This window comes from Gopherus flavomarginatus, chromosome 5, assembly GCF_025201925.1.
Source record: "Gopherus flavomarginatus isolate rGopFla2 chromosome 5, rGopFla2.mat.asm, whole genome shotgun sequence".
NCBI classification, from domain to species: Eukaryota; Metazoa; Chordata; order Testudines; family Testudinidae; genus Gopherus; species Gopherus flavomarginatus.
Genome location: NC_066621.1, coordinates 148215867 through 148243482, shown reverse-complemented (window position 1 = coordinate 148243482; position 27616 = coordinate 148215867). Strand labels below are relative to the sequence as shown.

Genomic DNA, 27616 nt, shown 5'->3' with positions numbered 1-27616 from the left:
GGGGCTACATTTTCTTTGTGTTGACAGTGGACACAGATCTCAAAATGGGTGTGTCCCATCCAAAAGGATGCACTGAAGCTTCAAAACAGGACTGTGAGTAAACCTCAGGAGCCTAAACAGACACAAATTCACAATTACTGCCCTCTTCTAAAAGCACCACGGCATATGAAATCATGCTGGGCACAGACTGATAATGATCCCCAAGGATGAGGAAAAGAGCTACATAATCAGGGATGGATGGGATTGACAGGAGCTGCAGCGTGCGAGGAAAACGTCCTGCATTATATGTTTTTAAGACGTAACGGCCGAGGACTGGAGAAACAAAAGAAATTCATAGAGTACAATTAGAGTTGTTTTTTAAAATTACTTCAAAGATAATCTTCTGGGGAAATAAAAAGCATGCAAAGGCCCACAGGTGAACAATGCAAAATGGATGGATGCTGCCTTTGCCTTCTCTCACATGCAGTCTTTCTAGGCATGCAACACTAGAACAGATATAATACCCTGACATTTCCAGTTGCTCCACAGACAGTCCATCTTGGTAGAATCAGCACTAGCTTGCATCTTGAGGGGTTAGGAATCGCGGCTCCTTTCCTGGATTCTCACTGAGGCATTCCAAAGCATGAATAGGTTAGTGGGTATCACGGCTGCTTCCTTGCACTGACTACAGACTGATGCTGTAAGCAGAACAGGGAGAGGGGGGAGGGCATATTGTACGCGCTGCAGTCTTCACTGCAGCAAATCAGCACTGTGATGTGGTTGCCCTAGGGAGCAGGCTCCTTTGAAAAGGGGATGCAGTTGCCTATCAAATCAAAAGCATTCGCTTGGCGGCTTAGCCCGGTTAAGCCATCGAAATGGTTAACTCAACCTGACAGCACAGAAACAAAAACAAATTGGGTTGGGTGGGGTAGGTGGGGCTCAGCTTCCTATGTATTTACTCCCCCGTGACTATTAATGTTCCAGAAATTTCTGGAGAACATTAAGAAATCCACTGTTTTCTTCAGATTGGTGGAGGGCTAAATCCCCCCTCATTTACACCCGTCCATCTGCATTAGTCCTGCTCCCTGTCACATTTGTGCAGGGCCAGAGAAGGCCTGGCTGCAGCTCAGGGCAGAAGCCAGCTCCCGAAATGCAGCCCAGTCTCCGTTTATTTTTATTTTTTTAAATGATCTGTGAACTGAGATTCGGCCAAATAGTCCAGAGGCACAAGGCAATGACAAAGTAAATAAACTCCCCAAACGTTCGCAGTTTTCCAAGTCTGGGTATAGGACAGAGCACAAATGAGCAGAGACTGGATTCCAGTTACCGCGCCCAAGCCCCCCAGTCTGTGCATCACACAAAAAAGCAAGCGCAGATAGGGGAATGTGTATGATAATGGGACTTTGGAGAGAGGGGGTTAGGAGCCAGCAGCGACATGGGGCTATGTTCCTAGGGAGATACACTAGACAGTTCTTACACAAACACTATATTAAAGGTGGCTCCACATGTGGTAGGAGCATCTTTACATTTAAAGAGGGAAAGCTCTTAGCATAAAGCATGCAGGGGCGGCTCTAGGCCCCAGCATGCCAAGCGCGTGCCTGGGGCAGCAAGCCGCAGAGGGACACTCTGCCGGCCCAGTGAGGGCAGCAGGCAGGCTGCCTCTGCGGTTTGCCTGCGGAGGGTCCACTGGTCCCGCGGCTTCAGCGTACCTCCCACGCCTGCGGCAGCCTGCTTGCCGTGCTTGGGGTGGCAAAATTCCTAGAGCCGCCCCTGAAAGCATGGAAGTCATGAATTCTTGATTTTTAATCCCAGCTCGGACACTGATTTCCCTTTAGCCATGCCACTTAACTTCTTTCCTCAGTTTCCTCAGCAGTAAAATGAAGGATGGTGCTTCCCCATGTCCCTTGCAGAGACAGGTTGAGGGTTAAGTAATCCAGCATCCTAGAGCTGAACAGCACCGGTAATAAGCAGACTTAGAATTTACAGTGTTTGGCCTTTTCAAAGCACAGTGCATATATTAATCAATCCCCAAACACCCCCTAATAAGTATTATTGTCTCCATTTCACTGATGGGAAAACAGAGACATGGAAACCTACCATACAAGTCACTGTCAGCACTGGGATTAGTCCTTAGGAGTGCCCAGCTCCCAGACTGATATTTAGTCTTCTAGACCAATGGTCCCCAAACTGTGGGATGTGCCTTCTTAAGAGGACGTGGAGGAGTATTTGGAAAGGCATGGTGGGGCTCAGGCCCAGGCCAGGCCACCTGGGGGGTGGGGAGAGAATGCCCCCCTGCTCCACTCTGCCCAGCTCTGCTCTGGCCTTGGCCCAACTCCGGCTCTACTTCTGGCCCTAGCCCCGCACCCAGCTCTGGCCTCGGCTCCTGCCCAGGCCCCAGCCCCAGTCCCAGCCTTGGCCCCCGGCCCCAACAGTAGCCCCACTCCCAGCTGTGGCACCCGGTTCCAACCAAGGCCCCGGTCGTGGCTCCCGAGGGGTGCAGAGCAGGGTATAGGGTCGCCAACTTTCTAGTCGCACAAAAACGAACACCCTAGCCCCACCCCTTCGCTGAGGTGCCACTCATTCCTCTGAGGCCCTGCCCCTCACCTGCCCCTTCCCTGAGGCCACACCCCTGCTCACTACATTCCCCCATCCTTGGTGGCTCACTCTCCCCCACTTTCACTCACTTTCACTGGGCTGGGGCAGGGAGTTGGGGTGCAGGAGGGCGTGAGGTCTCCGGGGTGGGGCTGGGAATGAAGGGTTTGGGATGCAAGAAGGGGCCTCAGGCTGAGGGGTGGGGCCGAGGGATTTGGAGTGTGGGAGGGGGCTGTGGGTTGAGGCAGGGGGTTGGGGTGTGGCCAGGGATGAGGAGTTTGGGGTGCAGGAGGATGCTCAGGTTTGGTGGGGGCTCAGGGCTGGGGTAGGTGGTTGAGGTGTGGGCTTACCTCAGGCAGCTCCCAGTCAGTAGTGCTGTGGTGCTAAGGCAGGCTAGTCCCTACCTGTCCTGGCAGGCACCTTGCTGCACCCTGGAAGCAGCCCAGCTGGTCCAGGTCCTAGGCAGAGACGCAGCAGGCGGCTCTGCATGCTGCTCTCATCCGCAGGCACTGATCCCCACAGCTCCCATTGGCCCGTTCCTGGCCAATAGGAGTGCAGAGTCAGTGCTCAGGGTCGGGGCAGCATGCAGAGCCTCATGGCCTCCCTGCCTAGGACCTGGACCAGCTGGCTGCTTCCATGATGCAGCGCGGTGCCAGCCAGGACAGGTAGGGGCTAATCTGCCTTAGCGCCACAGCACTGTATACCTTTGCAACCAGGTGTTCTGGTCAAAAACTGGACACCTGGTCACCCTAGGTGGGGGACGTGGACACCAGTAAGGAGGGGCATGAGGTAAAAAGTTTGGGGACCACTTTTCTAGACCATGCCATCACATTAAATATTGTTATTGATACATTCTAATTGTACATTAAACTCAGTCTCAGTGTAACAGCCACATAAATATCAAGGGCTAAATTCTCCAGTTTTCATCCTGGATACACTGACCTTCCACTGAAGCCAATGTATTGTAAAAAATCCTTGTGCTGCAGACACAGCTATGTATGTCGCACACCCAGCCATAGGGAGCTGGGGCTGGACTGCTTCAGAGAAACAGGCCTCTAGCGTTTAAGCTAACAGAGGTCCTTTGCAGCTATCAATAGCAGGTCACTTATCTTCCTCTTGGACAACTTCTCCCACAGTCGAAGCAAATATCTGGGGAGAATCTTAATATGTAACACGCTGATCTTTACACTGTAAAATCTGCTAGTGCTGCTATAGCCAAAGGCCTGATGACCTCATTGTTCAGGTTTTTAAATAATTTTCAAAGGCCAGAAAGGCAGACCTGATCCCTCTCATGCAGGAGTCATTGTAGAAACGAGAGGCATGAACTAGTGGAGAAGCTGATCTAAGGCAAGGGGGAAGTGAGGACTAAGGAATACCTGAAATAAGGTCACCAGCAGGGACCTTGAGAGGTCATCTAGTCCAGCACCCAGCTGGGGGCATAACCAAGTAAACCTGGATCATCCCTGACAGGTGTTTGTCCGTGATGGGGATTCCATAACCTCCCTTGGAAGCCTATTGCAGAGTTTAACTATCCTTATCGTTAGAAAGTTTTTTCTAATACCTAGCCTAAAACTCCCTTACTGCAGATTAAACTCATTTCTTCTTGTCCTCCTTTCAGTGGACATGGAGAACAACTGATCTCCATCCTCTTGCTAACAGTCTTTAACATATCTGAAGACTCAATCTTCTTTTCTCCAGACTAAACATGCCTGGTTGTTTTATCCTTTCATCTTAGGTCAGGTTTTCTAAATCTTTTATCATTTTTGTTGCTCTCCTCTCGACTCTCTCCAATTTCTTCATACCTTTCCGAAAGTGCGGTGCCCAGAATTGGACACAGTACTCCAGCTGAGGCCTCATCAGTGCTGAGTAGAGCTGGACAATTACCTCCCGCATCTTACATACGATATTCCTGTTCATACACCCCAGAATATTAGCCCTTTTCGTATCTGCATCATATTGTTGACTCATATTCAGTCTGTGATGCACTACAACTCCCACATCTTTTTCAGCAGTACTACCGCCTAGCCAGTTCTTTCTCATTTGGTAGATGTGCATTTGATTTTTCCTTCCTAAATGAAGTACACTGCACTTGTCTTTACTGAATTTACGTACAAACCACAACGGCTCTGTTACAGTCTAGCATGTCAAATCTCATGCACTCATGCAATTCATTTTTTACTTTTAGTGCTACCATTGAAAGGAGGTGGGAATGTAACAAACTATATTTAAACAACATTTAAGCTCTTACACAGGGGTTCTCAAACTGGGGGTCATGACCCCTCAGGGGGTCGCACGGTTATTACATGGTTGGGGGGGGTCACAAGCTGTCAGCCTCCAACCCCAAACTCCACTTTGGCTCCAGCATTTATAATAGTGTAAAATATATAAAAAAAGTGTTTTTAATTTATAAGGGGGGAGGTCACACTCAGAGGTTTGCTGTGTGAAAGGGTTCACCAATACAAAAGTTAGAGAACCACTGTCTTACACTCTTAATGCACAGGAATTCAAAGATCAGGCTAAAACTGTCTTCAGCTCAACCTGGAGTTCAATGCTTTTGAAGGAGTTTTCACATAGTTAGATGTTTTCAGATCTAACTCGAGGTCTCTCAAGCTCAAGGCATAGTGGGTCACATTAAGGACCAAGCCATTTCTTACTGTTTTCAGAATTAGCAGCAGAAATGACTGTGATACATTTTCAGAAGTTATGTAAAAATATCCCAACACTAAAGAGATTTGTGAAATGTTTGAAGGATATTATAGACCAGGGATCGACAACATTTGGCCTGTGGCCTGCCAGGGTAAGCAGGCTGGACCAGTTTGTTTACCTGCTGCGTCCACAGGTTTGGCCGATTGTAGCTTCCACTGGCCATGGTTCACCGCTCCAGGCCAATGGGGGCTGTGGGAAGCAGTGTGGGTCAAAGGATGTGCTGGCTGCCATTTGCCTGGAGTGGTGAACCGCGGCCAGTGGGAGCCGCAATCGGCCAAACCTGTGGACGTGGCAGCTAAACAAACCCGCTCGGCCCACCAAGGTGCTTAGCCTGGACGAGGGAAAGAATGTCACTGACGCCAAACGCCAAAAATTAAAATGTCTGTACACTAATGCGAGGAGCCTAGGTAACAAGATGGAGGAACTGGAGCTACTGGTGCAGGAAGTGAAACCGGATATTATAGGGATAACAGAAACCTGGTGGAATAGTACTCATGACTGGAGTACAGGTATTGAAGGCTATGTGCTGTTTAGAAAAGACAGGAAGAAAGGCAAAGGTGGTGGAGCAGCCTTGTACATCAATGATGAGATTAACTGTAATGAAATAAGAAGCGATGGAATGGATAAGACAGAGTCTGTCTGGGCAAAAATCACACTGGGTAAAAAAGCAACTAGAGCTTCCCCTGAGATAGTGCTTGGGGTGTGCTATAGACCACCGGGATCTGATTTGGATATGGAAGAGACCTCTTTAATGTCTTTAATGAAGTAAACACAAAGGGGAAATGTGTGATTATGGGAGACTTCAACTTCCCGGATATAGACTGGAGGATGAGTGCTTGCAAGAATAATAGGGGTCAGATTTTTCTGGATGTGATAGCGGATGGATTTCTTCATCAAGTAGTTGAAGTACCTACGAGAGGGGATGCCATTTTAGATTTGGTTTTGGTGAGCAGTGAGGACCTCGTAGAAGAAATGGTGGTAGGGGACAACCTTGGTTCGAGTGATCATGAGCTGATTCAGTTCAAACTAGATGGAAGGATAAACAAATGTACATCTGGGATTAGGGTTTTCGACTTCTCGAGGGCTAATTTTAAAGAGTTAAGGAAATTAGTTAGGGAAGTGGATTGGACGGAGGAACTTGTGGATTTAAATGCAGAGGAGGCCTGGAATTACTTTAAGTCGCAGCTGTGGAAATTGTCGGAAGCCTGCATCCCAAGAAAGGGGAAAAAAACCATGGGCAGGAGCTGTAGGCCAAGCTGGATGAGCAAGCAACTCAGAGAGGGGATTAGGAAAAAGCAGAAAGCTTACAGGGAGTGGAAGAAAGGCGGGATTAGCAAGGGAAGCTACCTTGGTGAGGTCAGAACATGTAGGGATAAAGTGAGGAAGGCTAAAAGCCGCATTGAACTGGACCTTGCAAAGGGAATAAAAACCAATAGTAAAAGGTTCTACAGCCACATAAATAAGAAGAAAACAAAGAAAGAAGAAGTGGGGCCGCTATACACTGAGGATGGAATGGAGGTTAAGGATAACCTAGGCATGGTCCAATATCTAAATAAGTACTTTGCCTCAGTTTTTAATAAGGCTAGTGAGGAGTTTAGCAATGATGGAGGGATGATAAATGGGAATGTAGATATGGAGGTGGATATTACCGCAACTGAGGTAGAGGCCAAACTTGAACAGCTTAATGGGACAAAATCGGAGGGCCCGGACAATCTCCATCCGAGGATATTAAAGGAACTGGCGCATGAAATTGCGAGCCCGTTAGCGAGAATTTTTAAGCAATCGATAAACTCGGGGGTTGTGCCGTATGACTGGAGAATTGCTAACGTAGTTCCTATTTTTAAGAAAGGGAATAAAAGTGATCCGGGTAATTATAGGCCTGTTAGCTTGACGTCTGTAGCATGTAAGGTCTTGGAAAAAATTTTAAGGGAGAAAGTAGTTAAGGACATAGAGGTCAATGGTAATTGGGACGAACTGCAACATGGATTTACTAAAGGTAGATCGTGCCAAACCAATCTGATCTCCTTCTTTGAGAAGGTGACGGATTACTTAGATAAAGGAAATGCAGTTGATTTAATTTACCTCGATTTCAGTAAGGCGTTTGACACGGTTCCACATGGGGAACTGTTAGTTAAATTGGAAAAGATGGGGATGAATATGAAAGTTGTAAGGTGGATAAGGAACTGGTTAAAGGGGAGACTCCAGCGGGTCATATTGAAGGGTGAACTGTCAGGCTGGAAGGAGGTCACTAGTGGAGTCCCTTAAGGATCGGATTTGGGACCGATCTTATTTAACCTTTTTATTACTGACCTTGGCACAAAGAGCGGGAATGTGCTAATAAAGTTTGCGGATGACACAAAGCTGGGGGGTATTGCTAACACGGAGAAGGACAGGGATACTATTCAGGAAGATCTGGACCACCTTGTAAACTGGAGTAATAGTAATAGTATGAAATACAATAGTGAAAAGTGCAAGGTCATGCACTTAGGGATTAATAATAAGAATTTTAGTTATATGTTGGGGACGCATCAGTTGGAAGCGACAGAGGAGGAGAAGGACCTTGGGGTATTGGTTGATAGCAGGATGACTATGAGCCGCCAATGTGATACGGCTGTTAAAAAAGCAAATGCGATTTTAGGATGCATCAGGCGAGGTATTTCCAGCAAGGATAAGGAGGTGTTAGTACCATTATATAAGGCGCTGGTGAGACCCCATCTGGAATATTGTGTGCAGTTCTGGTGTCCCATGTTCAAGAAGGATGAATTCAAACTGGAACAGGTCCAGAGACGGGCTACTAGGATGATCCGAGGAATGGAAAACCTGCCTTATGAAAGGAGACTCAAAGAGCTTGGATTGTTTAGCCTGGCCAAAAGAAGGCTGCGGGGGGATATACTTGCTCTATATAAATATATCAGGGGGGTTAACATTAGGGAGGGAGAGGAATTATTTAAGTTTAGTACTAATGTAGGCACAAGGACGAATGGGTACAAACTGGATATTAGGAAGTTTAGACTTGAAATTAGACGAAGGTTTCTAACCATTAGGGGAGTGAAGTTTTGGAATAGCCTTCCGAGGGAAGTAGTGGGGGCAAAAGACTTATCTGGCTTTAAGACTAAGCTTGATAAGTATATGGAGGGGATGTTATGATAGGATAGTTTAATTTGGGCAATTGATCTTGGATTATCACCAGATAGGTCTGCTCAATGGTCTGCGGGGAGATGTTGGATGGGATGGGAACTGAGTTACTGCAGAGAATTCCTTCTTGGGTGCTGGCTGGTGAGTCTTGCCCACATGCTCAGGGTTTAGCTGATCGCCATATTTGGGGTCGGGAAGGAATTTTCCTCCAGGGCGGATTGGCAGGGGCCCTGGAGGTTTTTCGCCTTCCCCTGCAGCGTGGGGCATGGGGCGCTTGCTGGTGGATTCTCTGCAGCTTGAGGTCTTCAAACCAATTTTGAGGATTTCAATAACTCAGTCCTGGGTCAGGGGTTGTTATAAAAGTGGATGGGTAGGGTTCTGTGGCCTGCCTTGTGCAGGAGGTCAGACTAGATGATCATATTGGTCCCTTCTGACCTATGAGTCTATGAGTCTATGAGTATCTATTCTGATATAAAGAGTAAGGGTAGTTTGACCATCATGTGCAGAAACAGAGCTGTAACTGAGTCTAGTTAAAGAGTGCACAAGTACAAGGCGCACTGTGCTTGTTTATGGCAGGACAGAGAAATTAGACTGATGGGCTTGTGGTTAAGGCATTGGACTGGGAATCAGGAGATCAGGTGTCATTTTCCAGCTCTGTGACTTTCGGCAAGTTATGAGGGCTGGCATTTTCAAAGGTACCTCTGGAAATTAGATGCTAACCTCCTACTGAAATTCAAGGGGATTGGGGCACCCATCTCCTTTGAAAAACTCAGCCTTAATCTTTCTGTGTCAAGTTCCCGCCATGTCCGTAACAGGGAATAAGAATATTCCCCTACTTCACAATGATGATATGAGGATAAATTCATTAATGGTAGAATGTTGGAGGTAGTATGTTGGAATGTAGGTAGACAATTGCCAAAAATGCCATAGCAGTTTTGGATATTTCAGGCAAATGGCAACACAATACTCATATTAAACTGAATTTAAATAGCAGTAAAATGCCTTTTGTGCCAATCATTGGCCTCTTGGGAGCGAGACATTTGGAGACAGAAAATTCTCTCTCTATGAATCACAAAGGGAAAGAATGGGTATGAGCAATCATGCACTCTAGTTTGTTCTCATGCAGCTTGGGGTAGCAGGGAAGTCACAGCAGGCTGCATCTCAGAAATAGGGAAGCCTATCTTTTGGCTGCTAATATGGAAAATTATTTGGCCGAGCTTTCAGATTAGTGATGAGGGAAGGAGAGACCTCAGAGGGAAGCTGTCTATCTATATCCTAAGATAATGCATCTCCTGGAAACAGAGAGGAGGATGAGTATTATTACAACAACAGGGCTGTGAGTAAACACTGACAACAAAGGACAGAAAATACTAGAATACAGAGCATACACAAGTGCCCTTAGAGAGGGGCAGTCTAGGTGGAATTAGGTTGAATGTATAGAGAGAAATCATACAAACATTTTGGGCTGAGAGATGCTATGGACAGTGAAGATAACTGGGTTGATTCTTAGATGATGTTATGGACTCCGAGCGAATTAGAAATCATAGAATCATAGAATGTCAGGGTTGGAAGGGACCTCAGGAGGTCATCTAGTCCAACCCCTTGCTCAAAGCAACACAATCCCCAACTAAATCACCCTAGCCAGGGCTTTTGTTAAGCCTGACCTTAAAAATCAAAGATTAGATCAGGAAATGATCTTCCATAGTCCGAGATTGTAAAGTGGTCAGAATTGTGTTTCCTAGTGAAAAAAAAAGTGTGAGGACACTTTTGTATTACTTTGTGATGGTACCTGGGAGAATAACCATGAACAAACAAAGGAAGGGCATGTACTTCCAGAGGCAGTATTAAGTCACTATAACCTGGGATGTATCCATTCAAGGGGCCACTGCCATTAAGCTTGGAGGGCAGGGATGAAGGCGTACCCAGGAAATAGTGAGCAAAGCAAAACAGAGAGATTCCAATCCTGATTCAGCAATACTCAGACTGAATTTCCACACCATTGACATTGACCCTTGGGGACTTCCATAGCTCAGCACTGAAGTTGCCTTTGGCATGTGCATGCATGTGCTAAAGCTGGCACTAAATTCAAATTGAAATGAGGAAGGAGAGAAAAGAACAAACAGATAGTAGGGGAGGCAGTAGAATTTGCTGCAAGTACAGAGACCTTCATGGTAGAGAGGGGTAACCAGGGATCTCCCACTGGAAAATCGATTCAGTCTCAGGGTATTTGAATAAAAGCAAGATCACCGCCTCCTTTGTAATACAGTGACAAGAGGGTGCCAGATTTGGAAGTTTTTAAAGTTGATTATATGAGAAAAAATTATGTGATTTTCTATTCTGAAGGTAAAAGGCTTAAGATTACGCCAGCAAAACCATATAAAGTATAGAAAACAAACCTATAGTAGTTAGGGAAGTCAGAGTTGCATGAGAATACAGTAAGGCCAATTACTAGCATATCCTATTGAACCCACAGAGGAAGGTTAGGGCAGTAGCCTGTGACTTGGGAGACTGGTTCAATTCCCTGCTCAGTCACAGACTTCGAGTGACCTGGGACAAGCATCTCAGTTTCCCATCTGTAAAATAGGGATAAAATACTTCCCTATCTCACAGATCTTTTGTGATACTGCTGTAACTGGGACCAGATATGTACCATGGATAGATAGCATTGAAAACAATGGGACAACTTGAGAAGTCGTTGTTACTAATTATGAGTAAGGGTAGCAGAATCTAGCCCTGGAAAAGCATTAAGTTAAGTTCTGTGTCCAGAACTATTGGCTAAGATAAGGATGCATGTTTCCTGATGCAAAAGTGAGAAAATACTGTACTATTTCCATAACCCTTTCTATGTAAGGGTCATTATATTGTGCTGATGCAGGTTGAGTGCAACTCCTCTGAAGCTGGTGGGTGTGACACATCTATCCTTCATTCAGGATAAAGGCAAGAAGCAGGGCTGTCAAGTGATTAAAAAAATTAAGCGTGATTAATCGCATGATTAATTGCACTGTTAATAATAGAATGCCATTTATTTAAATATTTTTGGATGTTTTTCTACATTTTCAAATATATTGATTTCAATTACAGCACAGAATACAAAGTGTACAATGCTTACATTCTATTTATTTTTAATACAAATATTTGCACTGTAAAAATCAAAGAAATAGTATATTTCAATTCACCTAATACAAGCACTGTAGTGCAATCTCTTTATCATGAAAGTTGACTTACAAATGTTGAATTACGTACAAAAAAATCGCATTAAAAATAAAACAATGTAAAACTTTAGAGCCTACAAGTCCACTCAGTCCTACTTCAGCCAATCACTCAGACAAACAAGTTTGTTTACATTTGAAAGAGATAATGTTGCCTGCTTCTTGTTTACAATGTCATCTGAAAGTGAGAACAGGTGTTCACATGGCATTGTTTGTAAATTTGTAAATCACGATAGATATTGCACTACAGTACTTGTATGAGGTGAATTGAAAAACACTATTTCTTTTGTTTATCATTTTACAGTGCAAATATTTGTAATAAAAATAATATAAAGTGAGCACTGTACAGTTTGTGTTCTGTTATAGTAGAAATCAATGTATTTGAAAATGTAGAAAAATATCCAAAAATATTTAATAAATTTCAGTTGGTGTTCTATTGTTTAACAGTGCGATTAATCACAGTTAATTTTTTTGAGTTAATCACATGAGTTAACTGCAATTAATCAACAGCCCTAGCAAGAAGCAGTTCAACTTTTTTTTGCAGTAAGATGTTTGAAACAACAGGAATCACTACCCAAAACAGAGACTGCATGCAAGGTCAGTCGGGACCTGATCTATGCAGAGGACGGGTTTTCCACCCTTGTGGAGGATGGAGCTATGCGTGTCTACAACCAGAAGTACCCAGACGCAACCAGAGAGAAGCTGCAAAAAGCCAAGAAGACACCAAGAGAACCACTGGAAATGTGGTTCAGCGAGAAAGCAACGAGGGGAAGCTTTTTGGGCAGAGTGCTGGTTAGAATGAGGATTGGAATCATGAGCAAAGGAATTGCCTCCTGTTTGAGTCCTACTGTCTTCAGGGAACAGAACCTTGTACACTCTTTGTAAATAAACAGGATTACATCAAAGTAAAAAACAACTCCATCCTCTATTGTCCTCCTAATGGGAACAACCCTCAAGATCCAAAATCTTGGCTAACTGCTCAGGCCAAAGGGGATAACAATTATACATAGAAGCTTCCTAGAGTAGTTGCCATTCGTATAGGGTTACCATATTTCAAGTTCCCTTATAGGGGACACTGCCGAGGGGAGGGAGAGCTTGAGGAGGAGGGAGCACAGTTTCTATTTTGAATATTTAACATTTATAAATAACAAGTGTAATGACCTAAAAAAATGTAAATGAAACGTAAATGTACCTTTTTACATGCAGTCAGTCCTTTCCTACTGTGCTTCTTCCTGTTGTGCTCAGGCATGTTTCTCTGCAGAGCGTATCTTTCTCAGCAGCTATTGATTGCTCATCAGGTAGCCATGAAAGTCTTTGTAAGATGTGTGCCTGTGGTTGCACTGTACAAGCAGGAACATTTTCAATGCCACGTCATCCTTACTTTTTCACTGCCAGCCTTCAGAGCGAGGTGCCCAGCTAGTAGCCACTGCTCTCCGGCCACCCAGCTCTGAAGGAAGAGCAGTGCAGAAGTAAGGGTGTCAACCCAGTAAACATGCATGCTGCTTCTAGGGCACGCCGGGAATTGCAGTTCTATCAGAATCAATGTTGGAAAAAGAACGAGCAAGGAAAAATCACAGACATTTGTTCATATTTCAAAAATCCTCCTGGATGGAGATTAGAGGACCAAAAAAGAGATTATTTCCAGGAAAACCAGATGCATGGTAACCTTACATTTGTAAGAAATACAGCTGAGAGAACCTTAAACTGAAGCAATGCTAACTGAGTGATCAACATTTTGACAGAGACCACTGTCTATTAATAAGCTGTCCATTTAAGATGAGACTAAGGTGGCCTGTGTGTCTGGAACATGGGTGAACTTAACAGTGGCTTAACAGTGAGAGGTACTCAGGCACTCCAGAGGCTAAAAATCATTGATATCTGCAGTACTGGGGAAAGGTAACAAGTAAAAATCTACAGCAGAAATAGGAGGTGTAGTGTCAGGACACAACAATGATTAAAGGCATGGGAAGACTTCCATAGGTGGAGAGACTGAAAAGATTGGACCTGTTCAGTTAGAGAGGAAATGAAAAAGAGGCTGGAGGTATACGATTAATGGTTTACAGGAAGTGGATCAGATGCTCCAGTTTAGCGTCTGCCATACAGAAAAACAAAAGGCTATTCAATTAAATTCAAAGGCAACATATTTAAAACTGATCCAAGGAAATGCTCTTTGCACAATGCCTAATGAATCTATGAAACTCCTTGCCACAAGATGTCATCAAGACTAAAAGCTTAGTATGATTAAGAAAAAATCCAGTCACATTAAATAGAGTAAAATACATTTTTAGATGCCATATAAATCCTCATTCTCCAGGGCACAACAAAACCACTAACAGATGGGGGTTAGGAAGAAACTTCCTTTAGGAGCAGGTTATTTTCAAATTGTTCACTAGGGGTTTTAGCACCTTCCTCTGAAGCAGCTGGTAGTTGCCCACTGTCAGAGGAAGACGACTGCACTAGATGGAGCACCGGTCTGACCCATGTAACAATTCACACCTTCTCAAATGCGTTTATAACTGGAATACAAAAGGAAGAAAATACCCTTCACCCTAGGAAAATTTCAATTCAGTGATGCCTGAGAAGTTTACCCCAGTCAGTCTACCTGCTCAGGAAGAAGAATTCTACTCAATACACTGTTCTGTGTATAAGGTACAGAATAAACTGAACACGAATTTAAATGGAATTATTCAGACATTGTTAACCAATTAAAAAGCAGTGAGAATGTACACTGAGCAAAACTGAACTAGGGAACAGTTTTCTCACATCATGGTATATTCAACCACGTAAGCTTCAGTAGTGATTGGTAGATGATACAGTAGGAGCAGTAGTCATTGAAGAAGGCAAGTGAACAAATGAAATATGGGATTATAACATACCATATAGGGATAGCGAAATAACATGTAGACCTGGCCACTGTATCTAAATGAAGCAAAGTGGCAGACTGAGTCATTCCATTTGCCGTCTCATTACCCTTGAGAATTCCCTAGACACAGTCAGCTTGTGTGTTTGCAGAAGCTGACTAACATGGAGGGTTTTAAAAAATGTAAAAAATCATACAGCTTTTTTAAATTTACACATTGAAAACTGTTGGACTCTGAATAGAAATTTAATCACAGTTGGAGTATAAATCTACAAAATGCCATTTAGCAAACCCCTAATTCTGAATGCATGTTCACATTTGCTCTCGTAGGACTCCCACTAAATTATTTCTGAAATAAAAAGAAATGTGTGACCCAGCAAAACAATGAACCTAGCACTTCAGCATGCTTAGGAGTGGACAAAACCACAGCCGGATGAATACTGAAAAGTATTTATTGGAATTTTTAAACAAATTTGCTCCACCTGTTTCACGTTCTGAAAATATCCCAGCAAACAGCGGTTTGCTGAAACTGCCAGTCCTAAACAAATACTGCAAAATAATCCTGGAAAGCGAGTTTTGAATTCCTCATCCCATGTAATTGCATGATGTAAACACCTGATTTTAAGAGTTACACTCATGCAACCAGGAGACCAAAAACTATTACAGGTCTGTTTCAGAGTGGTAGTCAGTGACCCCATACTTGGTAAGGCAACTCTCATCTTTTCATATATATACTGCTTACTGTATTTTTCACTCCATGCATCTGGGGGTTTAAGCCCACGAAAGCTTATGCCCAAATAAATTTTTGAGTCTCTAAGGTGCCACGAGGACTCCTCCTTGGTTTTGCTATTACATGTCTGTGTCCAATCTAAAGAGCTCATATTTCAGATTCCTTGCAACCAAAGACCAAGAATTGATTTATAAATGTTATTTTTAGTTCATTTCTAGTTTATAAATATATTTCAGAAAACCATGATCTGTTTGTGGACAGTCAGGAATGGAAAAAGAAGAGGAGAAAAACTATCAGATAAATTACTTAGTGTGAGCTATTTGCCTGGCTCTGAACCAATGGTTCTCAAGCTTTTCCATACTATGGCCCCATGGTACAATGGGAAAAAGTTCTGGATCCTCCTGCCATCACGTTATATAGAAAGGGAAGGTGGTCACGCCCCTCTGGATCTGGAGGGCCTGTGCCCTAGGCATATTGATTGAAGAAGACATCAGAACTGCTGCATTAGATCATGGGCTCTAGCAGCCAGTGTGAAGTGACAAATAGAACATGGCACTATGCATTTCTGCTCCTTACCATATACAGCCTTAAACGGCATTAATCTGTCTTCCACTGACTCAGAATTAAGCAAATATTGGACTCGGTTGTGGCTCATGGGAGCCCAAGCAATGCTGGGGAAGGGAGGAGGCTCAGGAAGGTGTAGTGCATGGAGGTATTATTCCTTTAGAGGGCTTGGGGAAGCACAAGGAGTGGCACCTCTCACTGCATACGTATGGTAAGTGTAGCTAGTGCCCCTCATAGTGCAACCATCCAGGTGCAATGGAGAAGGGATCACCCTGCTCCCACCCAGACATGACACCTTCAGGGATGCTAGCATTGCAGGGAATGCCTGAGACACAGCTTGTCCCAGGCTCCTGCTCCAATGCATAAGAGGGAAAGAGCTAATGCCCTGGCATAGTGAGAGGCAGAGCTCAGCCCAGCATGGCTTATTTTTGACTCCCAATTATCTGGAAAATAAAAGTGATGATTTCGTTGTGTGTTTGAAGTGTCAGAAACCCCCCTGCATTTTTCCCCCAAAGCAGAGTAAATAATGCCAGTCTCGGATTCGCATGAATCATGCAGAGCCGTCAGACAGCTTGAGGTGACGTATCACCAGTGCCAAAGAAAGAATTTAGTTAAAAATGTTTAAAAGGACTGGGCTGTGCTTTTGCTACCTCAGAAAAGTGGGAGATTCTGCTGCAGGAAGAAATTCCTCTCCATTTAAATGACCTCATTACTATTAATATGTGCTAGTTCCCAAATGGACCAATAGCACTTTTCACAGTTTGAAAAGCCCTTCATGAATTAGTGGGGAGGGAGGGAAATTATTTTTATTAAAAGATAAACAACAACAACAACAACCAATCCTCTGCCTATTGCAGAGTGATGAATTCATCTCAGTGCCGCACTCGAACCAAGCCATATGCTAAGATGCTCTCTCTTATGGCATAATAATAAACAGAACCCTGGAGTCAGATGGAAAACACTATGTCTGACTCTGCTCTCAGTTACATTGGTGTAAAGCAGGAGTCACTCTACCGAAGGCAAACTCAGCTGATGTAAATCTGTGTGGCTCCACTGAAATCAATCGGACTATGCCAATTTAAACTGAATGAGGATCTGCTGTCTGAGCCCAGAATGTGGTCCAAAAGCCCTAGTAAATATGAAGAGCTGAAGGGAGCAAGGTGGGGCAGAGGACATGGGAGCATCTCCAGGCACACTGGGAAAGAGGAGGCTGCACCACTCTCTCTGCAAACCAGACAGCTGGGTAGGAAAGGCCTGTGCCTACTCGGGGCTCTGGCTTAATGCATAACCAGTGTAAACAAAACAAAACAAGCTGGTCAGTTGGAATGGAGATCCACTTGCCTCCGGGAACAGGACTCAGCATTCACACAGTGCTTACCCTCTTCAAAGTTTTGTAGCACACCATTACCCTCTGAGGCACTGCAGGGAAGAAAGTGCAATACTCTCCATCTCACAGATGAGGAAAGTGAGGCAAAGAGATAAAGTGACTTCAAGAGAAGATCAGGATCAAAGCTGTGAGTAGGGCTCAGGAATTCCTGGTTCTCAGTCCCACTTTCAGATCACAGCCTCCATCTCTCTGGATGCACAGTGAAACAGCTGGGTGTGATGGGCTTTCAGTGAATCCAAAGCAGAGCACCCACAGAACACTGTCTGGGTTCCTGGGTGCTGCTGGAGACAATTTTTGTTTCCAGTTTCTCTTTTCGATGACAAAACCTGAAAAATTTCAGCTCCAGTTAAATCTGAAACAACTTTTTGGAGGGGGATTTTTCGATTTGGCCTCCATTTGTTATTCACCCAGCTCTGGTCTCAAGTCAGACCCACGAGTCACTGTTGAAAATGCAGGGCACCCCAGTATCTCTGACACAGACATTTGTCAGAAACAGACATTTCAATTAGTTAACAAAGGAATTTAGTCACTTTGGACCAGATTGCAAGCCCGCCACTTATATCAATTTGAAGACTACAAGGCCAGAAGGGACCATTGAGATAATTTTTCATGACCACCTGCATAACCCAGGCCATAGCAGAAACAACATTAAGGAGGTGCCTTGATTAGGCTTACTGTGGGGATTCTCCTCCTGCCTTCCATTTTGTAAGTAAGAGGAGGATCATTCAACATAAAAGAAAGGCAAATATTTTGGAAGTTATTCCACTAAGCCCTTGCCTCATTTCCCCTCATCCAACCTGTGTTTCCATGGAAGCAGAAGAAAGAATTGACAGCTGACAGCAGCAAATCAGAATTAGTTTCAATGTCTGCTTCTGGCTGCCCATTCCTGCTTCCGAGTCCAAGGAAACAGAAAAAACAAGTGGCACAAAGACTCCTCGTTGTTTTGGCTGATACAGACTAACATGGCTACCACTGTGAAACAAGGAAACAGATGTATCATTTAAAAAAAATAAAAAATAAAGATTGGAGTGTTTTTTGATGATAGGTGCTTAGATTCAGCCTTTCTGCTGCCAGCCTTGGGCACTGGGGACTGAAACGTGTTGCCTCTGAACGAAACTGAATTTATTTTTGTTCTCAGTGGAAATGGAGCATGCTCTGAACAAAAATGTTTTTTGTTCTTTTGTTGATTGCAATAGTGTTGCGTTAACCTAGGCAAAGAGGGTAGAGTGCAGCACACGAAAGTAAAGTCACATAAAGGGGTAAAATATATGTGGTCTCAACAGAGCTCAGGGAGTGTGCTGCTTACAGAGAGCAAAGGAAGATTCACATTGTTTGTGGAAAAGGAAGCTTTGCCTACAGAGACCAAGCCTGATTCTGATCTTAGTTACACTACTGGAAAGCAGGAGTAATTCCACTGAAGTCAATACAGTTACTGTGGGGTAAAAGCAGTGTCAATAAGAACAGAATCATGCCCAAAGTCTTTGTTCTATTTGCTAGAAAGGAGAAGACAAAGCTGGTACAGTGTGAGGATACCCACAAGTAGAGCTTACCCACAACCGGGGAATACATCTGCCTGAAGTGAGCACCTCCAGGACAACAACTGGTCATGGATCATTTGCTCCCACAGGAAGGGAACGATTCCTTGGTAGTATGGCCCTGTCTACACAAGGAAAATGCCAATATGTCCTGGACTGGTTTTCAAGAAATAAGTTTGGAAATGGATCCAGGGACCATCAGGCAACAAGATGGAGCCAATTTTTTTTTAAAATAAGAGCTTTTTAGGGAAGAAATGATGGTTCTAAGGTTAGGGCCCTAGGCTAGGCATCTGGAAAGCTGGGTTCAATTCCCACCACTACCACACCCTTCTTACATGACATTGGGCAAGTCACCCAGTCCTTCAGTACCTTAGTAATGACTTCCCCCACCTGTAAAATGGGGATTGTAAAACTTTCTTTTTCCCCACTCTCTGCCTGTTTTTCCTATTTAGATTGCCGTTTTGGTACAGGAATTGATTCTCACTGTGTGTAATTACAGCCCCTAACACTATGGAACTTTGATCCTCGTTAGGGTTTCTAGGCTCTGCTGTCATGCCAATAGAACAATGACAGTAATAATAATGAATGTTCCTGACAATTTGTACATATGACTTTCTGCTAACAATACGGTGAAAATCCTGTGCTCTCCTGAACTTTCCCCACAGAAAAATTTGTCAGTTTTGCAGCAAGTGCCCTGTTTTAGGGTGAGATAAATTGCTCTATCATCTGCTGAAAGATGTGTGGTTTAGGACCCTCCCACCCCAGAAACCTGCAAAATAAATACATAAATAAAATGAATTAAAAAAATCAGGTTAAAACTTTTTTGTCCTAGTGGTGATGGTTCTTTCATGCAGCCCTGTGATGGATGTGGAACAGCTCTGTAAGGATTTATAAATACTGTTGACCTAAATATCAGAATGTTTACAGTATGAATGTTGATTTAATTTAATAGGGGTTTTTAAGGAAAAACAAGCAGGAAGGGAAAAATGGCTCAAGGTAAGCTACTTCTCCCTAAACACTTGAGGGTTGTTAAGAGACAATGCCAGGGAACAGTCCTGGAATGCAGGAAAGCAAAAAACTATAAAACCTATTTTACAAAAGGTTTGTTTCTCTCTCTCTCCCATGGACAGGCATGCGTGAGAACCAGGCTGTGACACAGGTACCCACTGGGGTGTCTGAAGAAGTTAGACCTCCTTAGGTTGCCATCAGAGGATGGGGATGGTAAACCGTAAGGTAAGACACATCTGAATAGATGGTTTTAAACTCCTCCCTCTCTAAACGCTTTGTTCCCACTGCAAGACAAACAATATTTTGGGCTTAAGGATGCTCTCTGATCATTGTGCACCAGTGGTCATAGACTTCCAAAGAGAAGAACTGCAGGTCCAAACTCAGTCAGACCTGCTAGGTAAGTATGGCTGATATACTGCATACTGTAACCCAGGGCCTGGTCTGAGAGTGGGAGAGCTGCAGAATTCCAGCGTGGGTTGGGTAATGGCAGGATGCCTAGGACCTGAAGAGGTGCACTCAGAGACCCAGAAGAGGACAGGGTGCAGCTAGCCCTGTAACCTGGAAAAGCCCTGCTTCCTAAAGTTCACAGAGGCTCCAAATGAAGAAGAACCCGTAATCCTGCCATGAAAGTGGAAATCCCAGCGAGGGGCATGAATGTCTTTCTTCGCAGGTGAATTGCGTACTGGTGAGAGATGCCTGGTTGACAGCCCCAGATGGTGACCTGCTCTACAGTGCACAGAAGTGGTACAATAATAATGCATGCTTTTAGCTGCTGCTCTGCAAAGGTGCCTCTGCACAATGTGGGGGGATTGTCTGCAGTGGTGCTTGCAAACCACAATGCCGGACACCATTATAAGAACCTAGATAGACATGCAGATAGTGGTGAAAAAGTTGCTTTGTGATCTGTATCCACTCAGTGCATGGCCTCTCTACTGAGACTGCCAGAGGAGATGTCAACTGGTATCAAGTGTGATAGTGCTGCCTTTTTAATGTGGACCCTTTTTCACTTGGAACTAGACAATCTACCGATTAATTTCACATATGCCACTGACCAGTGAGACAGCTGGACTCAAAGCAGTGGCCAGAAGGTAGAAGGTTCTGTATCCCATTACTGATCCTGTGAGTCATTAAGCCTCTAACAGGACAAAATTCTTGAAGATTTACAGATGTGTAATTTAGTAAAGGACAAACCAGTGTACTTGTTTCCTTGGGCTACACAGCTGAATTGCAAGATAAGCAGGAAAACAGTGCAGCTAAGTGCTGAGGATTTCAGAAAAGCATTTGCTACTGTACAACACAGACGACTGATATATAAAGTCATAAAGCCGGGTATGCTGGGCAGGAAGCAACTGAAATGCATTAGAAATTGGCTTAGGGAAAGGAAACAGAGGCTGTCAATAAAATCAAACAATATAGCAGAGAGACTAGTAACCAGGAGGGTACCACCATAGTTAATGAGAGCCCTGACTGCGTACCTTGTACTGTGCATAAATGACCTTGAGGAGAATGCCATTATCTAATGACACCACACTGTCAGAGGCAGCAGAGGACCAGCACAAATTAATCACAAATGATAGATTAGGCTTGGGGTCTGATAAGCAGCTCATGGAGTTCAATGGAGAGAAGTTTTAATGAGATTAAGTGACAAAACCATCCCTTAAAAAGGAAGTGCGAAACAGAATACAGACTAGGATGGAGATATGGGGAGGGTGGGCACAGATGTGCCACTAAAACCATCTGTGTTATTAAAAAATGGTAAACAACGTCTGTACAGAGAGGAATGAAGAAATGCTTCTGCCACTGTACAGGTTAACCCTCGTAGTCTGGAATGCTACCGTGTGTAGTGTTCCGGGTCTTCATGTTGTAAACGGGAAATTGCTACGATTGTCACTCACAATGTTTTTGTCAACCAACATCACACTCTTGAGGCAAATGAAGAATGAGCAGCCAGGCTCGTTTTGTACAACTAAGAGAAAATGAGCTCAAGGGAGATCTTACAGAGATATGATCCCAGAAGGGAAGAAATGGATTGACTGTGATCTTGGCAATGGTAACATAATTGAACAATTGGAGATGAAAGGAGGCAGGGGACAATATACATGCAAGACCCAAGCATGTGAGAAAGGACACTGAGCTATGGAAGCAGCTGACCCATGGCCTGGGCCAGCTCCCACTGGAGTCAATGGAAGGGCTCCCTTTTCCTTCAGAGAGAGTTGGATTGGGCCCATAGCTGGCTGCAGCAATGAGCAGTGCACAGCATTGCAAACCTTGGCCAAAATAGGAGAGAGAGCTACCCCCTCAACGGCTCTGGTTACAATGACAAGATACAGGCTAATATGTAATACTTATGTCAACAAAGGCTTGATAATAATAAATTGCTAATGTTGGACCATAGTGTCCCCCAGCCATTACTGGACTGAACTTCCTAGAATACATAGTACAAAGTCCTGGCAGAGTATCATTTTCCCCACCTAAGAGACTGGAAGAGGCCGAAGATTGCATGGATTCATTTTGCTGTCTGCCATAAAGGGATGCCCTGGGTGTAGAATGCCTCCGTTTATCTACACATATCATATTAAGTTCAATGCAAATGTAATGGACAAAATGCAGCAACCCAATCCAGCTGATCTGGTACCTCAGGGTACACAGGCAGGCCCATGGCCTTGTGTAGCAAACAGCTGGGCTGCACAGCAGCCTGGTAATGATTTGTGCAGGGGAGAAAGGGTGTTACATGCCCTCTCTCATTGACAAATATCCTTCTTCCGGAGAGGTGTTAGTGGTTAAGAAGCACAAACTGACTGTTTCCCAAAGAGGCAGTGTCTAGCGTTTCATTCCAGTGTTTTATAAAGTAAATGTTAGGCATGTTTTCTCAGGCATCCTAGTCATTATGAAATGGGGGCACAGCCAGGTTACTTGAGACCATATATATTGTAATTGGTTGGGATCATGGTATTTGTATTGACTTGCAGGAACAAACTGTAGCATTTATGAAGTTTTCCCCTGACCATTTCTCATATCAATCTAATTAAGCAAGAGGTTTTGTAACTAAACAGTTGTTCAGAGCAGACTGTAAAACACTCCTCCTGCCTTGAAGAGAAGCATGGCCTAGATTTCGCCTTTGTTTTTTGATTGACATTTTTCACACCATAGAATTGTAGACAATGTCTAGGAAACATCTTCTGCCTGGCGTGTTCTGATGTGACACTCCTTTCAAAGGATGCAAAGCTGGCATTGAAACATGTTCATGGTTACTGGCAGCAGTCGAGGACGGAAACAAAAATGGGGCATAATACACATGAAAACAATGACAGATGATAATAGCACTCTATGCAGCGCTGTTAACTGCTCCGGGTTGAAATAAACTGCCATGGCATGGTTCCTGAAGCAGGGAAGGGTGGGGATGCTGATTGGATGGCTGGTACTCTATTTTGGCCAGCAGGAGTGACCTAGGAGGGATTTCAAAAGATGGGAGGATGCAACATTTCTTGAATTTGGGGAGCCAAAGCTTCAGCCCCTGCCTAGCTCTTGATGTCCCATGAGCTTTTTATGGAAGAGCAGCTAAGCCTGGAGGATATTAATAAGAGATTTGTGTGAACCCATTCAGACCATTTGCCAGGGAGAAGTGTTCAGTATCCCAGAGATGCTGGAGCAATCCAGACCCTTACCAAGAAGGAGAAGTAGGGAGGGAAGGCTGGATCTGCATGAAAAGGACGCTTGCTGACCACATTCTCCCAGCTTATGAAATGACAGCTGGTCCACAACAGGAGAGAGGTGAAACCTGGGGGTTTAAGAGAGCGCTTTGCTCAAGGAGACAGATCTTCAAGAGCCAGCTGAAATATATAAGCACACCCAGGGGTGGATCTAGGTATTTTGCCGCCCCAAGCATGGCAGGCAGGCTGCCTTCGGCGGCTTGCCTGCGAGAGGTCCCCAGTCCTGCGGATTCAGCGGTCCGCCTGCGGGAGGTCTGCTGAAGCCGTGGGTCCAGTGGACCCTCCGCAGGCAAGCCACCAAAGGCAACCTGTCTGCCGCCCTCACAGCGACCGGCAGAGCGCCCCCCGTGGCTTGCCACCCTAGACACGCGCTTGGCGTGCTGGTGCCTGGAGCCACCCCTGAGCACACCATGCTTTTCTTGGCCACTTCCAAGCCATTACAATACCCTGTAGCTGCTTCTTCATCCTCTTCCTTGCCACCTTCTGCACACATCAGCGAGGGACCCCGAAGGTGTAAGGAGGTTCATTATCTGGTCTACAATTAGCCTTACTTCCTAGAACTTGAAGGTAACATTGGTGAATCTCTGCTGAGCTAGTGAAACCGGTACAGAGTGGCTAGTGGTGAAGTTCCAGGATGACTGTATGTACCATAAATCACCATGGTGAAGTCAGCAAATATTCTCAACATGAGCAGAGGGGACTGAAGTAAAGGTGAAGACAGCAGCCGTGCCAGGCCTGACCCTCTGCTGGCATAAAGTCAGGTAGTTCCAGTGAATTCACATCTCACTTGAGCAATCTACATGTTTTTTCTAATTGCAGGTTGAATTTCAGAGTGCAAGCTCTTTGAGGCAGGGCCTTTCTTATGATGTGTCTGTAAAGTGGCTAGCTGGGGTCTGACTGGGACCTCTGACCACAATTTAAATAAAAATAAAAATCAGCCTGGGGAAGATTTTCCACATGAAAGCAGAGGGTGACTTGTGCATGTTAAAAGACATCCCAGGCAACACATTGTTTCAAAGTCATGTTGTAATACAGGTTATTCAAATCTGAATTCCTGAGTTTCTTCTGTACATAAGAACGGCCATACTGGGTCAGACAAAAGGTCCATCTAGCTCAGTATCTTGTCTTCTGACAGTGGCCAATGCCAGATGCCCCACATGGAATGAACAGAACAGGTGGGGTAGAGGGGCGTATTCCAGAAAGCTAGGAGAAGAGCATACATAAGGGACAGTGACATCATCATTTCACCTGCCTCTCCTTCCCCTTCTCTACACAAGGAAGCAAGATCATCTGGAAGACAGACACCCTCACTGAGACTACAGGAGAGGTTGATCCTAACTAGAAGGCATTCTAGTTAGCAAGAACCGCTGTGAAGTTTTGAGTGTGCGAAATCCTTTTGCTTTTAGAATTACTAGCACAGTAAAGTATAGGAATTAGCTTGTGATTTTATATTTTATTTCCTTTTGTAACCAACTCTTATCATCTGTGCCAATACTACTTAATCACTTAAAAACCAATCTTTCTATAGTTAAGAAATCTGTTTTATATTTAATCCAAACCAGCGTGTCCGTGGCTGAAGCGTTTGGGGAATCTACTCAGATTACAAAGGCTGCTGCATGGTCAATTTCTTCGTTAAATTGATGGACCTTATGTCTTCTACCACTAAGTAAGTAATTGAAGGGTACAAGACAGCACATTTTTGGTCTTGTACAAGGCTGGGACTAGGGATATGCAGGTTTCACCCTATATGTAATTCCAGAGTGGCTGAGCACAGCAGTCAGATACAAGTCTGGGGGTAGCTTGCATGCTAGAGGCTGGAGTGAGTGGCAGCGTGTCAGCTCACACAGCAAAGCAGTGCATAGTGAACGCCAGATTGGAGATTTAAAGGGGCCACAATGATCCAACAGTCTAGATTGTACCCCGGGGGATGTCACAGGAGGGGAGTTTATGCTCTCCACCTTCTATTCCCTACAGTGAGTGCTCCCATGGTACAGGGATGTGGCCATTTTTCTTGAACTCCATTTGACATTCACTCACTGGTAACATTTGGTTTTTGTTGTTATGTTGACTCAACCAGCAAACACGCTGCTGAATTCATCATGGTTAAACACATGCACCAAAGAAGCTTCGGTGTTTAGTAAGCGCAAATCATCAGTTCTTGCTTCATCTAATTTCACTCTAAAATAATCTCCCCTTAGTTGCAACCACGAAGAACAAAAGCCAGTTTTGCTCCCAGGCTTAGGGGGAGCATGCTGCACAGTGCTAACACGGGCTGGCACAGCGTGACCGGACTGCTCATTTGAGAGGAGTATTTTTCTGCTAATCGTTTTACTTGTGCTCATTGCCTTCTCAAATGAAAGGAGTAGTGAAAACTACTTCACTAGCTGTACTCTCTCTGTGTTAGGGTTCTGGAGGGTTTTTGCACAAAGGCAAAAATTTGCTTTAGGATCTAGCTTGAAAGGAGAAAGTTTATTTTATTGTGACGCTTACGCCACACAGTGACCAGAGTGATTCAAGTCAATTAAATCTCTATATCAAAGATCCAGGAGAAAGGGACATTTGCTAGCTAGAGATTTCCTGTCCCAAGGGTCTGTCTTCGCTGCAGAGTAAACTTCAGTTATCTACACTCCAGTTACTTCTCTTGAGTTAGCCAAGCTCAAGTGAGAATAGCCACACTGCAAAACTCCCAAAGTGTTGTGTCCATACTGATGCTGAATTTACTTGTGTGAAACATGTCTCATGGTTCTTTGCATTGAACTGCCCTATGAATTCTCTGCCAATAAAGTGTGGGAAAATTTGTGTCTTTTCTGGGCATATAGGGGGAATTGTGGGAAGACACTGAAGGACTAGCAGCGCTCAGTTGGAACTGGCCTGCAGCCAAACTGCAGAACAGTTGTATTAGCAGCTGATGAGCTGCGTTAATGCAGTTGTGGCCTATCCCCCTCTGATGGGCCAGCCAACTCGAATTAAGGCACCAGTGCACTCGTGTAAAGGCGAAACTTCCACCTTGCGCCCTCCCCCATCCCCAAGCCCCTGCCCTGAGGCACCCCCCCCGTGGCAGCTCCCCCCCTCTGCCCTGAGGCGCTGCCCCCCACGGAAACTGCCCACCCCCCACCCTCCGCCCTGAGGCACACACACCTGCCCCACCTCCTCCCCAAGCATGCCATCACTACTTCACTTCTCCCACCTACCAGGCTTGCGGTGCCAATCAGCTTAGGTGCCACAAGCCTGGGAGATGGGAGAAGTGAAGCAGCCATGGTGTGCTCAGGGAGGAGGTGGGCAGGGGTGAGCTGGGGTGGGAAGTTCCCCTGCGTGCCACCTCCCCCCCTTACTTGCTGCAGGAGGCCCTCCCCGCACTCCCCTGCCCCAGCTCTCTCCGCCTAAATGCCAGTGGCGACCGGGGCAGCTGAAGATCCGGCTGCCACAGTCGCTGCCGAAGAAAATGCCGCCCCCCAAATCCTAGCACCCTAGGCAACTGCCTAGGTCACCTAAATGGTTGCACCGGCCCTGTGTAAAGGGGTTTCGCATGTGGAAAGGACTTAAGTGAGGGGCAATGCTCAAGTTATAACTGAAATTAATTTTGCGATGAAGAGAAGCCCTAAGATAACACCCCCCTGGAAAACAACATACTTTTCAGCCAAAGACTACACAGCTTGGTGATTCCCACCCCCTCCATGGTATTCACTGGTTTCTTGCGTGCTTTTGAGTTTCACATACGCTATCTTGAAGATGCACAAGTGGCTCTGACTTCGGCTATGTGTGATTCTGTGCCCACATTTTACAGTACATCCCTCTCTCTGAGCTGGCTGAAAAGTTGTCATCACTGCCTGGAAGTGCTGGTACTGTCTTGAAAATAACAAAATGAAGAGAACCCAGACCACAGCTTATATGGACATGCTGAAAAACACCCGTTCCTAAACTGTGAAAGGATCAATAAGTATAAGCCTTTCAGAAACTTGTATGTTCCTTTCCCATGTAACTGAAGCATGTTATCCGAAAGAAACATTAATTCTGTAATCTAGAATGAAGAAGTCTGTGTTTTAGAAGACTGCAGAGCTTCACTAAGGACTGTTTCTGCACAGATGAATAAGAGTTCCAGCGTAAATTCTGCTTAACCAAACTTTTCCAGACTGCAAAGCTCTAGTTTAATTAATAATCATTACTTAAGTCAGAAGCCTCAGATTTCATGACTAGGGCTGAT

The 27616-nt window shown here is 44.7% G+C and overlaps 1 protein-coding gene across 4 annotated transcripts in view; it reads right to left on the bottom strand.

Moving 5' to 3' along the window:
• RTN1 (reticulon 1) overlaps window positions 1-27616 on the bottom strand; it is a 206052-nt gene that overhangs the window by 24536 nt on the left and 153900 nt on the right. The window contains exon 1 of one of the 4 annotated variants that reach the window (XM_050952557.1): window positions 504-815. The exons of the other annotated variants lie outside the window; for them this stretch is intronic. Coding sequence (XP_050808514.1) covers window positions 504-564 — 61 coding nt within the window. The 5' untranslated portion in view covers window positions 565-815. Of the gene's footprint in view, window positions 1-503; window positions 816-27616 lie in introns of those variants that run through there. 4 annotated transcript variants of the gene reach the window in all.